The sequence below is a fragment of the Malus sylvestris genome, chromosome 10 (assembly GCF_916048215.2).
Source record: "Malus sylvestris chromosome 10, drMalSylv7.2, whole genome shotgun sequence".
Classification (NCBI taxonomy): Eukaryota; Viridiplantae; Streptophyta; class Magnoliopsida; order Rosales; family Rosaceae; genus Malus; species Malus sylvestris.
The window spans coordinates 22023199-22041485 of NC_062269.1; the positions used below are offsets into that span (position 1 = coordinate 22023199).

At 38.6% G+C, this 18287-nt stretch overlaps 1 protein-coding gene and 2 long non-coding RNA genes across 4 annotated transcripts; 1 reads left to right on the forward strand and 2 right to left on the reverse strand.

The window, feature by feature from the left end:
• Positions 1 to 433: 433 nt before the first annotated feature.
• LOC126584791 (uncharacterized) lies at positions 434 to 2348 on the reverse strand. The gene is made up of 5 exons (XR_007610114.1): positions 2017 to 2348; positions 1800 to 1895; positions 1472 to 1538; positions 733 to 799; positions 434 to 589 (listed from the first exon to the last, which is right to left on the reverse strand). It is a non-coding gene; the product is annotated as an uncharacterized LOC126584791 (long non-coding RNA).
• A 2571-nt stretch (positions 2349 to 4919) lies between these two features.
• On the forward strand, positions 4920 to 5984 carry LOC126587528 (glycine-rich protein 2-like). The gene has a single exon (XM_050252603.1). The coding sequence runs from the start codon at positions 5007 to 5009 to the stop codon at positions 5643 to 5645; it is 639 nt and encodes a 212-aa protein (XP_050108560.1). The 5' UTR covers positions 4920 to 5006; the 3' UTR covers positions 5646 to 5984.
• A 1793-nt stretch (positions 5985 to 7777) lies between these two features.
• On the reverse strand, positions 7778 to 16954 carry LOC126587460 (uncharacterized). 2 transcript variants are annotated; one of them, XR_007611078.1, is made up of 8 exons: positions 16569 to 16954; positions 16327 to 16486; positions 16153 to 16221; positions 15396 to 15454; positions 10137 to 14405; positions 9895 to 10054; positions 8964 to 9789; positions 7778 to 7973 (listed from the first exon to the last, which is right to left on the reverse strand). It is a non-coding gene; the product is annotated as an uncharacterized LOC126587460 (long non-coding RNA). The 2 variants fall into 2 exon arrangements; XR_007611077.1 differs by having other exon boundaries at positions 8964 to 9022; positions 9721 to 9789; positions 15396 to 16221.
• Between the last annotated feature and the right edge of the window lie 1333 nt (positions 16955 to 18287).

Consider the following 18287-nt stretch of genomic DNA (forward strand, 5'->3'; position numbering starts at 1 on the left):
ATGCAGGAATAGATGAGGTTGAGCTTGCAGACCTTGGCGTTGGTTAGCGAGGTCGCAAGTAAAGGTGAGGTTGGAAAGGACATGGTCTGAGTCAACCTTCCCATAATCTTGGAAAAAAGGTTGATGCCTAGTTTTCTATGCAAAATGTTTAAAAAATGTTGCCACAAAAAATTATTGCTTGTTTTTATGTGGAATTTTTTTTACAGCCACATGAAACAATAAAGGGGAACTCATAGTTGCCACATTATTGTTTAGCAAAATTGACGAATTAACTAATGAATGTATAATATCAAAACTAAAATATACGTTTATGTATAATATTATAGTATTTTAAACAGAAAATAAGAGATTACAATTGCATCAAAACTTGAAAGTGTAAAATAATATTTACCTTAAAGAATAAAATTAGAATCAAAATCAAGGCCGCCCCAGGCCCAGTGCCGGCAGGACGATCGTCCGAGGCCCAAAAAAATTTAGGGGCACCAAAATTATTAGTGTGACATATTTATATACATTTACATAAGAGTATTGACATACTTCGACCCGGAATGTCCACTTGAACTCCGAATCGAGTTATGCTGGCCGACACCTAGAAGGAGTGGAAGAAGAATGTGAATAAATTTAAACTTAAAAGTGCCTAATCGAAAGAGCGTGCGGGTGAGCGGGATTGAACCCATTTCACACGTGATGTCAAAGCATAAGACAATATAGTAAATAGGATGAAGGTTATACCACTGAAGGTAACCATCTCCTGAGATTTGCCAGAATCCTCGTTTATATGTAAGCACAACTACTAAACCTGGAGGGGCGAAAAACAAAGTTGAGTGGGTCAATAAAACAACATTTATAAGAAAAACCTTTATTTTTTTAACATAGTAACCCGTCGCTATAAACAAGTATAGTTTCCGTAAAACATACTACGTAAGTATGTAAACAAAAGTACAACAGCAATATAACCAGGAATATGCAAGTTATGATATATCAAATGCCGCAGTAATATAATCATGTGATAATCAAGTATAACTAAGTCCTCATCCCTCTAAACTGACACACGAGTTCGTACAGATAATTTCTGACACGAACAGGACTAGGTGTAATCAATACGCTCTAGTACTACGATCACGTGAAGGCTAGTGCAGAAGCACGTCACATACGAGCCGCAATTGCCTAATGCAAACTGTACGACAGGACTGGCACTTAACTTGGATCCAAGGCGAGTAAACGGTGCGATGTGAACATACACATGAAGGACTGGCCCTGGCCCTAGCGCGAGTACTAACATCGGTGCAGCAAGATGAACATGTACAGATATGTATGAATGTCATGATAGTAATATCCCAACCATATAGCAGCATTTATCACAATTAATATAACAATAACAATACTTTGCAATATAAGCGTAAAAGTGAAGTAAATATGCATTTATGGAAACTATAATTATGTATAGGTATAAAAACAACTGCCCACTCACAGATACGCAGTTCAAACAAAACCTCCGAGCCTTGCTTGACCCCGTACGTCCTCAAGATACGTTTCCCCTACATGTGAAATTACTAATTAACTTAGTTTAATAACACAAACTAAAACTTAAATAAAACCTTTGTAGATTGCTCAAACATAAGGTTTGAATATATGAAATTGATCTACTCGACGTCACGGACCTACACAAATTTTTAGAATAATTTTTGGACACCGGATGTGCCGGCTATGGCACGGCCACACGCGCAGGTAGAGCTGATAGAGACCTAACGGCTGTTAGGAATATTTCGTTAAAAGGTAATAGAAGTTAACGATGTTACCTGATGCCGTTAGAATATTCCATCAGAGTTAACGGAATATTCCGTCGTCTTCTCCGATGGTCCTCACCGATCGCCACGGTCTGAACTCACCGGAATCTGGAAATTTTCACCGGTTTCTGGTTAAAATTTCAAACCTTCATATCTTCTTTATTTCTCAACCATTTTTCACAAACATTATATGGAAATAAAGCTTATGAAGAGTAGAATCGCGTTATACCTTTTTGAAGTCCAAAAAGTGGACGGAGGTGGCCTGAAAAAGCCTCGAAATGTACGGCTAAAACTGGGACTTCTCTTAATCTTGTGCTTCAAGGTTGATTCATCACCAAACCTTCACTTAAAACCTTAGGGAGTTGTAAGAAAGCTTCCCCGACCTTCAAAACTCCTCGACTCAGCCTGAAAACATCGATCCAGAACTCACCGAGTTTGTGAGTCAAACCTCAACCAAATCGAGATCTGGTTACACGGTTGTGATCATTGGGTTAAGGGAAGTTCAAAGGTGTAGGTTACAAGTCACATTTGTAGGGGGTTTGGATGTTGTTAAAAAGAGTTGCAAAGAGAATGTGCGAGAGAGAAAGAGTGTTCTTCGATTGGGTGATGGGTTTGTTGGTGATGATCTGATTGGTTGCTTTTAAATGAGGGAAATCAACTGATTAGTGAAGGAGAAAAGTAAGGGAAAAGGAATGGTGGTGAGGGATTAGTGGAAAAATCAAATTGAATAATTTGATTGGTTAAGTGTGAGGGGACCGGATCCACTTTTAGGGATTTTGTACAATTTTAAATGTACAAAATCAGCCTCTTTAACAGTGTTTTTTGACACTGTAAATTTCTACCCGCGTGTACAAAATTACCTGTGATTAACATACTTTAACGAAGCGTAACTTTTTCTTTATAGATCTTATTCGAGTCTAACACGCACTCACGCGCTCGTAGCGACGAGTACTAATTTAGTACGAAACTAGGAAAATGAAACTGAAAACCAAAAGCCACATCCACATCAGATTCTACTTTTGTCCAAAAAGGGTAAAATCATCAACTCACACCAATAGAAAAGAAATTACAGTGAAAAATAAGGACGGGTCGTCACAAGTATAAATTTATAAAATTTGGTTTAATGATAAATAAATTTAACTAGAATCGTTGATTTTGTTGTTTGAAATTAACGAGGAGGTTTTGGGTTCAAAACACCATATGTGCTTATTTAAATTCCAATTTTTACAAATTTCTTTTCATAACAGTATAAATTGATAAAATTTGGCTAAATGATCAAAAGTTTAATTAGAAGCAATGGTTTTTGTATCTAAAATTAACGAGAGGTCCTAAGTTCGAAATGCTATGTGCATGTTTTTTTTTCTTCAATTTTTACGAATTTTTGTTTGGTTGTTAATTTATTCTTAATTACTAGCTAGTAACTATGTGGGTTACTATTTTTAAACGTTCATTCTAATTCAAGTCTAATCTTCAACAAAGGATAATGCGTAGACTAAATTTGCAAATCATATAACGCGTCATCAAAAGATTTAATTTGGAGCCGATTCATTACTTATACATATCCTTAAAGACTCAAAAATGTCATTATTTTTTTAGTCTTATATTGACGAGGTTAGTAAATAAGAAAAAAACCTCATGATTTATGCAAAAACACTTTAAAAGTTCATATGGAAGACAAAACTCATAATCTATCTACTTGTAAGCCTAAAGTTTTTTGGTTTCTTTCTCTCGGTACAAAATAAATTAGTCTTTTCGTGTTTCTAAATTATTAAGTTTGAAGTGCTTTTCTAAATATAATTTTATCGATGTCTTACGTATAAAAACAAATAATTTTTTTATATGAAATGATGGCATATTTTTTAGCGTCACTCAGGACCTAAAAAATCTATGGACCGGCCCTAATCAAAATATATAAGTTGTACACACTTAGAGAAAATTGATAGCTCAGGATTCTCGTGAGAATTTTGGAGATTCTCAAATAGTGTCCGTTTATCATATATTGTGCGATCAATTTTCGCCAGATACTATTCATATTTAATTTAAGAAAAACTAATGAAAAAGATTTGAAAACTTTGAGTTTTAACGATAATGACAAAATAAAGGGTAAAGTGAATAGTATCAATATTGACTTTTTAATGTAAAAATTTGATTTTTCGTTAAAGTGAATAGTACCAGAAACTTTTCGTTAAAGTTCCTTTTAATTTAAAATAAAATATAAAAAATAAATTTTAACGGTATGATATATGGTAAACAAACACAATTTAAAGATGTTTAGAATCCTTTTAAAAAGATTCGGAGAAGATCCTCATTCATTGATATTCATTGATAGCATCCATTTAATCTCGCAGGTACGAACCCTATTCGTTGGAAAGACAAGGGACTTGGATTGTCTGCCCTCCCATTTCGGTGCCCTCTCCGTGCTCTCCTGTTTTGTGTGGTCACGATTAAGCCACGTCAACATTTTATATTGTTTTTTTATAAAAATAATAAAACAAAAAGAAATAGTAATATAAAATGTTGACGTGGCTTAACCGTGATCACATAAACAGGAGGGCACGAGGAGGGCACCGAAATGGGAGGGTAGACAATCCAAGTCCAAAGACAAGAGAGTTGCGCAGGCTCACATGACGCAGCAGATAAGACTCTACCTGCAGGTGCTTTGACCGTCAATTTGACCGTTTGACCGCAGCAGTCCCCTCACCAGCAAAGGAAAAGCTCGTTTTTTCATGCGAACCCGGGAGCCCAAACGTAATTTCACTGCCATATTTCTCAACAAACAAACTTAATTATTAGATATTTTTGCTTGAAACCAAGCACCATTGTCCCACATTCCCGAAAGTGCCCCTCCACCTTGGGCTTAAAGGTAAATAACAACAAGTACGTGGAGGAAAGAAGAGGGAAGATATTTTGTGTAGTACTGAAAAGACGAAAATGACACTGTGAATGGACTGCTCGTATTTCATCGTATCCATTCCAAGGCCCAATCCAGCGGCCCACATAAATCCGTACAAATAAGAAATATCCCAGCCGTAGGATGGAGTGAGGGCATAAGGGAGCCGTCGCTGGGGTTCTCTAGGTCGCCACGTGGCAGTCGGACCCTTTCACTCGAATTGGATGTATAAGTAGCTGTCAAACCCTGAGGCCAAAAGACCGACAGTGGTTGTGAGAGAGGGGAATTTCTAGGGTTAGGGTTTTGAGATTTGCGATTGAGAGAGAAAGATGAGTGAGAGACTGAGCGGCACCGTCAAGTGGTTCAATGACCAGAAGGGGTTCGGCTTCATAACCCCCAACGACGGTGGCGAGGATCTGTTTGTACACCAGTCCTCCATCCGATCCGAAGGTTTCCGCACTCTCGGAGACGGCGAGACGGTCGAGTACACCATCGAGGAGGATGCCGGTGGCCGAACCAAGGCTGTCGACGTGACTGGCCCAGAGGAGGGTCCCGTACAGGGTAGCCGTGGTGGCGGGGGTGGTGGCGGGGGTGGTGGCCGAGGCCGCGGAGGCGGTGGCGGAGGCTACGGCTTTAACGGTGGTTCTGGTGGACGTAGCGGTGGGGGTAGAGGTGGCCGTGGAAGCGGTGGGTACGGAGGTGGAAGCTACGGATCGGGCGGCGGTGGCTACGGAGGTGGTGGCGGGGGCTACGGAGGTGGAGGAGGTGGCGGTGGTGCGTGCTTCAAGTGTGGCGAATCCGGACACATGGCTAGGGACTGCTCTCAGGGAGGTGGAGGCTACGGCGGCGGTGGAGGCGGCTATGGCGGTGGCGGACGCGGCGGTGGAGGAGGCGGAGGTGCTTCCGGAGGCTGTTATCAGTGTGGTGAGTCGGGCCATTTCGCAAGGGAGTGCCCGAACAGGGGTTAAACCCGTAGTTTCCATTTCACCGTCTCTGTGCTTGTGGTGGTGGTCTGTTTGGTTTTTGCTTAATTGAGTCGTGGTTTCTAAGAATGAAAAACTCGTTTCGAGTGTTTGGAAGTATTCGGTTCTATGGGTCATCTCCTTTGATTTCAATCTATGGAATTCAACATGAAGTGGATGATGATTCCTTTTGGTGTAGTAATTTTTCGTCTTCTTTTTCTGTCTGTTGGGTCAAGTGTTTTTAGTGAGGATTTGGTGTTAATTCTGGCAGAAAATGTGGATCTGTGGCTAGTGGTTGGATGTTGATTCATACACATTAATATACTCTGCTCCTCCTTAATGTTATCGGCTTGTTTTGGGATAATGTTGATTTGTTTATCTTTGCCAATTGCCATGAATCTTAGGGTTTTATCTGATTTGGGAAATTTCAGTCGACCTAATATGTTTGGGAAAGGACAATAATGCACCCGGGAAAGGATGGCCATTTACAGAAAACGTACCATTTAGGGATTGTGGGCCTCCCTCGACGCATTTGTGTCATAATGTTGTGGTTGGTTGGGTCGTATGGTTTGAGGTAGGTGATTGGAAGGCATCTGTTCAATGCGTTTCACATTTAATTGGTTTTGGAGACCCTCTTTTCTGAACCAACTCACGCCGAGGAGGAGGTGATGTTGTTAATCTCCCACTAATCCGAATTAAATTTGGCAGAAATGAACACAAACCACAAAATCCTTGATTTGCGGCTAAGGCTGGATTAGATATCGATTGCCGTCTAAGGATTGGATTCGGTGGAGAAACAGACACTAAATAAGATAGATTAAGGTTGACGTGTGCTTTAGAGCCGACATGAAACCACAAGTTAAATAAGTTGTCAATTTCAATGCGGACCCGGTTTAACAGAGCAGTTGATAATGATAGTGAAGCCCTAATATGACTGGGCTGGGTTTTCTTATGTTTTCTATACATCCGTAAAAAGAGATGGCGAACCTAAAGGTCTAATAAAGTATTTCCGTCGGATTCCCAGATATGCGACACTTTAAACACGACTTTACCAACCTACGCGACACTTTAAATATTCAAATTTACAGTTTTTTTCGCTCTATCAATTTCGTTATTTTAGTGTAGAAATTTCAGAGTTTGATGAGTTTATGTAAATATGTTGGAGAAGAAGAAGGTTATAAGGCACCCACTCGTAAGACATAACCAAAGAGCAACAACATGGATTTAGGATCACATCATACATGTAAATAAATACCTAAAGTTTCACTTACCTGCATAAGAAGAAGAACAAGACAGGCATGACTTCCAAGGGTTACAAGGCACCAATCGAGATGTTGTAGAGAGCCGGGACACTATATATATAGAGATTAAGGTGTCTTTTAATCCCAGCTATTTGAGTCAAGAGGATTCACCAAATCACCTTTATATCAATTAGTGTCGACATCGTGGCATGTATTTTTGTAATTTAAAAGGTTTTTATATCATTTTCAGTTTTGAATTTATTTTGAATTCGTGTGGACACCATGGAGGCATTTTTTTCGTAATCTATTAAATATCATTTGTTTGGAGGGTCTGGGAGCTTCAACTTTTCAAGAAAAGAAAACTTGACTCGAGGTTCTTTAACTAAAATCTTATTGATTTTCAATTTTTTATCACAGTTCTTTGACTTCTACCCCTCAACATATTAATATTAATGTAATGTATTTTTGTATTAACTTATCATGAGAGTTACAAATTTTAAATTTTATTACTTCCCATTTTATGAGATTTTTTTTCCTATTAAAAATGTAGAATATTACTTAATACCCACAATTTGTGGGATTAAAAAAAAATTAATTTCACCTGTATATATAGTTCTCAATGTCAAAAAAATGTACCCATCCATACACGTTTTCTATGTCAAAAGAATGTACCAATCTCATTTTTGTTAAAAAAAAAAAAATATATATATATATATATATCCTTACCAATCTCAATGTCGAAAATGAAAATTGTTAACCACAAAATGCACCCCCGACGTGATTTAGGTTGCATATCAAAATTTAAAATTATTAGGACAAATAAAATATTTTTAAAATTAAGGGTACAAATAAAAGTTTAAAAATATGAGCACAAAAAGGAATTAAATATATGGCACACATTAAATGACACACCCCGTCCCGAAGGAGGGCATGCTGGCCGTCACGTGAGAGTGACGTAACCATTTGCACAGTACGGAAGCTTTAATTATACAATTTATAAGTTGATACACCCGAAGGTGAGTCCTAATTTTGTCCAATCTGTCAGAACCCCGCTGTATTCCTCGTAGTCACCACACCTTTGTGATTCCTGAACCTGGAGGGGCGCAAAACCAAAATTGAGTGGGTCAGTAAAACAATTCTTTTCCAAATCCAAACATTTCTCAAAACGTTGTAACCCCTCTCCGTAAAACCTGTATACTTTCCCAGAAATGTAAAATATAAATATACATATATATTCTCAAGACTTCAAGTCGTTAACTCAACATTTTCATAACAATTATGCCATGCCACATCATCTCAACATTTCTCATATTAATTATGCCATGCCACATCATCTCAACAATAATAAGGTATGAATACATCAACATAATCATATCAGGTGCAAGAAAGTAATCAACCGTAGGCCCTCTAATAGCCCTGTACGGTTGAACCTAGAGCTCAAAATCTATCACTATCACTCTACCGGAGTCACCTCTGTGACCCGTCCGGCCTTCTGCACACAAGTTACGCTCTAGTGCTTCTCATAAATCATCTGTGCACATAATCTAAGGTCACCCACCAGTCGGAATCTCACTAACACTCTCGCGACTGGTCTGTCGTACCCACTCCGCGTGGACTGTACGACTAGCATCTACTTGGATCCAAGGCGAGCGTGCGATGCGGTGAATACTATAAGCACTAAACCATGGTGCAGGATTTGAGCTCAATATATATCATCATCATCATAACAGTAATTAAATACTCATCTGTGCGTCCACCGCACCATTTCATACATATGCATCATAAATCAATTCTTACTTGTGCGTCCACCGCACCAATTCATACATATGCATCATAAATCAATTCTTACTTGTGCGTCCACCGCACCAATTCATACATATGCATCATATATTAATTCATGCATGGCATTTCAACTCACATTTCTATATACTTTTCATATCAATTCTATGCATGGTATTTCACTTCCCGTTTTTCCACATAACTCATATGCATTTCATTTTAAACATAATTTCATGCATTTTCAATTTCTGGGAAAACGTTAAGTATATATATATATATACGGAAAACAAAACTGCCCACTCACCTGGAGTTCGCCCTACAACTCCCTAGCACAATACGCCAAGGCGTCACGACGATCGCCGCCTAGAATAGTAATCAAATCCAACCTCAGAATTCATATCGATAGAATATATAACTTATATAAAATACGTCACTACGTAGTTCGATCCGGAAGATCTGCCACTCAGATTTTAAATCCATAACTTCCAGAGGTCCACAATATATCTCTAGGATAACATCCTAAAATTTCATTACCATCCAACGGTCGGATCTCCGTCAATTTCCAAAACTAAGTGACGGTTAACATTTTATATTATGGACTTACAATTCCAATTCCGGAAGATCCGTAACTCGGATTCCCAATCCGTAAGTTCCAATAATCCTCAAATATTACGTATTACAACGTATCAAAGTTTGGTGACGATCCAACGGTCGGATCATCAATTCACATTTTCACCTAAATGTGAAAACTATAAAACGTTATTTGAACACCTAACCAACAATCTTCAATAACTTTCTCATACGGTGTTCAATTTAGGTATATGAATATACCACAGTGATCTACTCGACGTCACGGACGTCGACATATTTTTAAAATAATTTTATTTTTATTTTTTATTTTTACTGTAGCACCTTCTTCTTCCTTGGGTCGCCGGACTGGTTTTTCCGGCGGCCGTTTTCTGGGCAGTTTTTCAAATTGCCATAACTTTGTCATTTCTCAACGAAATCAAGTGATTCAAAAACGAAAGTTGTAGCCCTTGAAGAGACAAAGAGAATGGTACCTTGCACAACACCTAGTTCGCCGTGTTTTGGCCGGAAACTGCCTCGAAAGCCTCGGAGGTCGCCGGAAACTGGGTATTTTTCAAATGGGTATAACTTCTTCAATACTCAACGAAATTGAGTGAAACAAAAAGGAAAGTTGTAGTACTTGACGAGACAAAGAGATTGATACCTACCTCGACTCCTAACTCGCCGGGGATTCGCCGGAAAACGCCTCGAAAGCTCCGGCCAAACTTTGAACTTGTCGATCTCCGTGTTCTTACGTCCAAAAACTTCCAACTAAGCACTCCGAGCTTCCTTGGGACCTTACTAAACTCGCTGTGATCTTGTTTTAGCCTAAAATGTAACCAATTCAAAGCTCATGAACAGTGTCATCTCACGGCAACTTTAGAACTAGGGTTTTCGAAGTGAAACTCACCTGAAATTGGTATCCCCGTGCTCGTGAAGTCCCCAGGATCACGATGGTGGTCTTAAATGGAACGTTGGTACAAGATTGTGGTGGTTCTTGGTGGTTGCCGTGAGTTCGAGAGTAAGAGAGAGAATGAGAGAGTTTCCAGAAAAGAATAAGAGAGAGAGAGTCTGGAATGAAAGAAGAAGAGAGAAGAAAGGTTACGGGTTTTAGGGAGGGAATTCAGGGTAGGAGGCCCTACCTAAGTCCAAGCACAAATTAACACATACAAATATAAATCTAACCCTAGTTTAGGATCTTAAAGTAAAACAAATGTCATACATTTACACACCTTAATCCCGTTTAAGGTCACATTGGTCATCTCACGTCCTCGGAATTAATAATTCCGGGACGGGCTGTGACAATCTCCCCTCCTTATAGAATTTCGTCCCCGAAATTCCAATCACCAACCAGAACATCAAAACTCATAAAATAGTCTCGGATACATAACTCTCATCCGTTCTTCTGTCTCCCATGTAATTTTCTACTGAATGATTTCCTTCACAAAGCTTTTACTACTTACTCTGTCTTAATTCTTAGGACCTTCTTTTTCCAATCCAAAGTCGACATTAGTTCCTCACCAATCAGATCCGGCTTAATTCTCAATAGTTGCACCAAAGTCCCATGTAACGACTCTGCCACTTAGTGACAACGCATCGAACACAAAATACATTATGTGCCTTAGCCAATTCTGAAGGCATCACAAACTTGTATGCAACTTTATTGATTCCTTTAGTGAAAAAAAATGGTCTGATGTGTCTAAATCTTATCTTGTCTCTTTTCCAATTCTCGTCATTTCTGTTCGCGGTGAATTTTCCAAAAATATCAAACCATTTACCTTACACACTCGATTAGTGGCATATCCATTTGTTGATCTCTTTTGCCATTCCTGGTTATTTCAGGTTAACTTAATCACCTGAATACTTTGAGGAAACTCATCCATAGTCTCAGGGTCTACTAAAACTCTTTCTTGATCGAATCCTTCTCTACCCAGAAACATTCCATTCACAAGTCATCAAAAACCGACTCACATGACACATTTCATGATCCTTATGGCGTTACTTCGGAAACTGCACAACCAACATACTTAAGAAACTCAGCAGTTCCGTAAACCAATTCTCTTTTCCATAAAACAAATAAGTAATGTTGCACTGTCTGGGAAAGGTTGTTACTCAACACTGGAGTAAATGTACTAACTTGTTACTTAACAAGTATAACTTCTTCTCGATCTTCCATTCTTAATTTTTCTTCCGTTGGTTTTCAATCCACAAGATGATACTCTTGGCAAACGTGCCAGACATTAATCTTACTGTAGTCTTCTCACCAAGTGCTTGAGCTAGAACAAACTTTACGATCACCCTGATCGTACAATCATGTTCATTAAGCAATACAATTCACTTTCGCTGCCTCATATCAAAATCCTTCCGAGTAATGGATATTGAAGACTTTTTGGATTCGTAAAAATCTTGCATTCTTACCAAATATAATGCCTTCATAACTTCACAGCAAGAATGGTAATCATGACTTCCAAGTCACCCGTAGGGTAATTCATCTTATGAGATTCCATTTATCGTGAAACGTATGCAATCACCCTAACATTTGCATCAACATGCATCCAATACCATTCAAGAAACATCACTAAAAATTTATGATTACCACTATTCTCTGGGAATACCAAAATACGTGCATGAGTGAGGAAATACTTCAGTTGTTGAATCCTTTGCTCACAATTTCCTTCCCACTCATACATAACCTCTTTCTCAACAGTCTCGTCAATGACAAAGCAATGACTGAAAAATCTTTCACAACCATCCAAGATAGCCTGGTAAGCTAAGAAATTCCGAATCTCAATTACAGTTCGTGGTTGTTCCAATTCCTCAATTTCTGCTATCTTTTAAGGATTCACTTGAATACCTTAAGAATATATAACAAATCTCGGAATGCCACCTGATTCATCTAACTTTAGCATTTGCTACTTAGCATACAACCGACATTCTTCCAATCTTTATTCCACCGACTTAATACGTTTACATGCTCTGCTCTGGCTCAGAATATGCCAGAATATCTTCAATGAAAATGATATCTATTTATCAAGGCATTATTGGAATACTTCATCCAATAACTCATAAAACAGCATGAGTATCCATATAGCATCACCATAGTTCATAAAACAATCTTAAGAACAACGTCGCTCATAATCTTTAATTGGTAATAACCAGACCTCAATTCAATCTTTGAATCTTCGCAATTACTTCTGAGCTGGTTAAATAAACATCAGTACATCACCATGGATAACGGTTCTCGATCGTTACCAGTTCCATTGTCTATAATCAATGAACAATCTCTAAGTCCATTTTCTTTCTCACCAACAAACTGGTGCTCCTCAAAAGTGTTGTACTAGGTTGAATAAAACTTTTATCAACCAATTCCCTCAACTGAATTTCCAATTCCCTTAACTCATCATGAACCAATCTCCAATATAAATTTATACCTGGCAACAAATCAATAGTGAACCTCATATCTCTGCCTGAAGGCAATCCAGGTATACTTTCAGGGAAGACATCAAGAAAAGTCTAACTCTTTCGACATTATTCACACTACTCCAAACAACATCATTTAGCACCACATGAGCTAAGTATTTTTGACAGCCTTTCGAAAACAATCTCTTTGCTCTCACAGCATAATTAATGGCTGAACTCAATCCACTTTGCATACTTACAAAAGTAATCTCTGGTCATCCAGATCGATGGAAAGTACTGGTTTCCCATAACATTTCGTCTTGTCACAATTATAACCAACCAATCTAATGGAACAGAATTAACTGATACAATATATATTTTATTATTATTAAGCATTCCAAATAAGTACAATACTAACATAAAATAATCTACCGGGTTGCTTGCTTAACGAATCCACGAATGAGTTATTAATATTACGGTCTGCAGCCCGCAATACTGATAAATCATCGTTGTCTCGATAAGTAGGCAACCACTCTCAAAGATATAACATTACTATTTTGTCACTCAATGCAAAATACATACACTCATCTCAACTACATTTATTTACTACTCTCAAGGTAATAACATACATAATAAGAAATATATCAGCCGAAGTCAACTAGAATGACCAATACGGCTGATTCAACTCTTATCTCAATAATACGTCGGCCGGATCCACTCCGCGTGGTCGGTACGGCCGAGCCTATAACTCACCAATTTCTCATGTGTCAGTCGAATCCACCTCTCGTGGCCTGTATGGCTGAACATATAACTCATCAAATCTCTCTGTACCCACGGTCAATCCGACCAAACTACTAAATCCATAAACCTGCTGAATCGATACTACGATGTCATAGAAAACTGTTGGGTACAACTGATTTTAGGGACGATTCATAATTCTGTGTCCCCTCTGTTCACATAAACACATTCATTAATTTCACACTTCCCAAAGTGTTAATTTTTGTACCTGCTGCACAAGGTACATTTCCTTTACTCGAGACACCTTGTCTCAAATATCTGGATGGAACGAGGCAAGTCTGAAAACTTTCTATAATATTCATTTATCGTCAACTTCCTTGATTCACATTTGCAAACTCTTGCTTACTACCATCGATAAATGCCGGAGGGATAAACTTTTCCTTAAAAAATTTTAAATCGGCTGATTTCTCTGGTGACAACAATTAACATTCCTGTTTCCACCAGGATACAATTTCATACCCAAAACCAGGTAGTCGTCTCGACCCACCTGTCAGAAGGAAATTTCCTTTAACTTGCATAATCTGAAACATCTTTTCCAAATGGTTAAACCGTTACTTCGCTCCCTCAGGTTCATCATTTCATAAGGTGATTCAAGTTCAACTCATTACCCATCTTAAAATGTCCCTTTAGACAATAGACTGAATCACCATAGTAATAGTTTCCCCCTAAACCGCTAAATCAGGGAGACTAAGTTCCTCTAACTACGTGGCTTGCTACGAGGCGGTGTAGTTCTGACAGAATTCACTAGAACTTCTCAAGATGTCCAAGATTGCAACCATGCTCTGATACCAACTGACACACCCCGTCCCGAAGGAGGGCATGCTGGCCGTCACGTGAGAGTGACGTAACCATTTGCACAGTACGGAAGCTTTAATTATACAATTTATAAGTTGATACACCCGAAGGTGAGTCCTAATTTTGTCCAATCTGTCAGAACCCCGCTGTATTCCTCGTAGTCACCACACCTTTGTGATTCCTGAACCTGGAGGGGCGCAAAACCAAAATTGAGTGGGTCAGTAAAACAATTCTTTTCCAAATCCAAACATTTCTCAAAACGTTGTAACCCCTCTCCGTAAAACCTGTATACTTTCCCAGAAATGTAAAATATAAATATACATATATATTCTCAAGACTTCAAGTCGTTAACTCAACATTTTCATAACAATTATGCCATGCCACATCATCTCAACATTTCTCATATTAATTATGCCATGCCACATCATCTCAACAATAATAAGGTATGAATACATCAACATAATCATATCAGGTGCAAGAAAGTAATCAACCGTAGGCCCTCTAATAGCCCTGTACGGTTGAACCTAGAGCTCAAAATCTATCACTATCACTCTACCGGAGTCACCTCTGTGACCCGTCCGGCCTTCTGCACACAAGTTACGCTCTAGTGCTTCTCATAAATCATCTGTGCACATAATCTAAGGTCACCCACCAGTCGGAATCTCACTAACACTCTCGCGACTGGTCTGTCGTACCCACTCCGCGTGGACTGTACGACTAGCATCTACTTGGATCCAAGGCGAGCGTGCGATGCGGTGAATACTATAAGCACTAAACCATGGTGCAGGATTTGAGCTCAATATATATCATCATCATCATAACAGTAATTAAATACTCATCTGTGCGTCCACCGCACCATTTCATACATATGCATCATAAATCAATTCTTACTTGTGCGTCCACCGCACCAATTCATACATATGCATCATAAATCAATTCTTACTTGTGCGTCCACCGCACCAATTCATACATATGCATCATATATTAATTCATGCATGGCATTTCAACTCACATTTCTATATACTTTTCATATCAATTCTATGCATGGTATTTCACTTCCCGTTTTTCCACATAACTCATATGCATTTCATTTTAAACATAATTTCATGCATTTTCAATTTCTGGGAAAACGTTAAGTATATATATATATATACGGAAAACAAAACTGCCCACTCACCTGGAGTTCGCCCTACAACTCCCTAGCACAATACGCCAAGGCGTCACGACGATCGCCGCCTAGAATAGTAATCAAATCCAACCTCAGAATTCATATCGATAGAATATATAACTTATATAAAATACGTCACTACGTAGTTCGATCCGGAAGATCTGCCACTCAGATTTTAAATCCATAACTTCCAGAGGTCCACAATATATCTCTAGGATAACATCCTAAAATTTCATTACCATCCAACGGTCGGATCTCCGTCAATTTCCAAAACTAAGTGACGGTTAACATTTTATATTATGGACTTACAATTCCAATTCCGGAAGATCCGTAACTCGGATTCCCAATCCGTAAGTTCCAATAATCCTCAAATATTACGTATTACAACGTATCAAAGTTTGGTGACGATCCAACGGTCGGATCATCAATTCACATTTTCACCTAAATGTGAAAACTATAAAACGTTATTTGAACACCTAACCAACAATCTTCAATAACTTTCTCATACGGTGTTCAATTTAGGTATATGAATATACCACAGTGATCTACTCGACGTCACGGACGTCGACATATTTTTAAAATAATTTTATTTTTATTTTTTATTTTTACTGTAGCACCTTCTTCTTCCTTGGGTCGCCGGACTGGTTTTTCCGGCGGCCGTTTTCTGGGCAGTTTTTCAAATTGCCATAACTTTGTCATTTCTCAACGAAATCAAGTGATTCAAAAACGAAAGTTGTAGCCCTTGAAGAGACAAAGAGAATGGTACCTTGCACAACACCTAGTTCGCCGTGTTTTGGCCGGAAACTGCCTCGAAAGCCTCGGAGGTCGCCGGAAACTGGGTATTTTTCAAATGGGTATAACTTCTTCAATACTCAACGAAATTGAGTGAAACAAAAAGGAAAGTTGTAGTACTTGACGAGACAAAGAGATTGATACCTACCTCGACTCCTAACTCGCCGGGGATTCGCCGGAAAACGCCTCGAAAGCTCCGGCCAAACTTTGAACTTGTCGATCTCCGTGTTCTTACGTCCAAAAACTTCCAACTAAGCACTCCGAGCTTCCTTGGGACCTTACTAAACTCGCTGTGATCTTGTTTTAGCCTAAAATGTAACCAATTCAAAGCTCATGAACAGTGTCATCTCACGGCAACTTTAGAACTAGGGTTTTCGAAGTGAAACTCACCTGAAATTGGTATCCCCGTGCTCGTGAAGTCCCCAGGATCACGATGGTGGTCTTAAATGGAACGTTGGTACAAGATTGTGGTGGTTCTTGGTGGTTGCCGTGAGTTCGAGAGTAAGAGAGAGAATGAGAGAGTTTCCAGAAAAGAATAAGAGAGAGAGAGTCTGGAATGAAAGAAGAAGAGAGAAGAAAGGTTACGGGTTTTAGGGAGGGAATTCAGGGTAGGAGGCCCTACCTAAGTCCAAGCACAAATTAACACATACAAATATAAATCTAACCCTAGTTTAGGATCTTAAAGTAAAACAAATGTCATACATTTACACACCTTAATCCCGTTTAAGGTCACATTGGTCATCTCACGTCCTCGGAATTAATAATTCCGGGACGGGCTGTGACATTAAAACTAAAAAAAATAATTGGTACGGATTAAAAGTTGCAAATTATAAATAGAAATATATAATATCGAATTTAGCCATATATATAAATATAACAAATGCAATGTTTTGAAAATTATTAAAAAATTTAAATATGTTGACATGTAAATCTACTATTATTGATTTTTTTTTAAGAAATAAGTACGATATTCATTAATGGGAGAAATACATACAAATGGATGAGGATAGGGTGCATGCAAAGGGTCTTGATAAAAACCTTGTTGAGGATTTTAACCCGGTCTAAGGGAAAAAGAGTGTCTCACATCAATTAAATTAAGAGTTACTATCCTCAAAGAGAATGCCCAAAATTACATAAGGAGATTATTCAAACCAAAGAATAGGATTTACGCAATTAAGAGTCATTCGTGCTAACCTGCACGCAACTTTATTCATCTCCCGTTCACAGAATTCAATCTTCCACTGGGGCAACGATTTAATCATTGTTTTGTTATTGTGTAATATATTTCCAAACAGCGAAAAATCATCCTGACCATCATGTTTGAGGGCTGCTATGACAAGCAGCGTACACTGGCGGAAGTGTACTAAGACTAGAGTAGTCCTAGGCCTACCCTCACTTATAAAAATAAGATTAGTATTACACCTTGCTTTGCAACTGTAGACATGCAAATTTCGTCGCATACAAATGATGCATCACAAAGCTCCACGTGGCATATGACTCATCACAAATGGACAAGTCATTAATGACAAGTGGCATAAATCAAGCAAGGGAAGTATAAAACATTCCCAAAGCTCGGTTCAAGGGAGAAAACTCCCTTAAATTTGGCAAAAAGGTCTAAAGTGATCCTAAAATAGGAAAGAAAGCCAAGGCATCTTCACAAAATAAGCAAGAATTGAAGATTGTTCACAAAATAGGCAATAAAGCCTCTAAATTTCAGCCAAGGGAGTAAAGGTGGCTGAAATTAAGACACAACATATGCCTTAATTATCCCATGGACGAATCAAGATACAAATAAAGCTAATTCCACCCAAGGGCAAGCCTTGAGAAGCTTATAAATAAAAGGTCCTCCCACAAGCATAAGGGTTGAAAAATCTTTACACAGAAGAACCTCTGCCAAACCTTTGAAGACTAATACGCTGCTAAAGCTCTCTCCGAAGAGCATTCAACCAAAGCCGAAGCTTTGTCTCGACCAAAGTCAAAGCACTTCCTTGAAGAATCAACAAGCGCTCGTGCTGATTCCTTCAAGACTTTCTTGCAAGCTTATAAACTTGTAGCAGCGTTCGTTTCAAGATCAAGTCGCCAAGACCCTTGAAACAACGAAATCCCGCA

Excerpts from the sequence above, each read along its gene's own strand:
- LOC126587528 (XM_050252603.1), top strand. The coding sequence starts at position 5,007 with ATGAGTGAGAGACTGAGCGGCACCGTCAAGTGGTTCAATGACCAGAAG.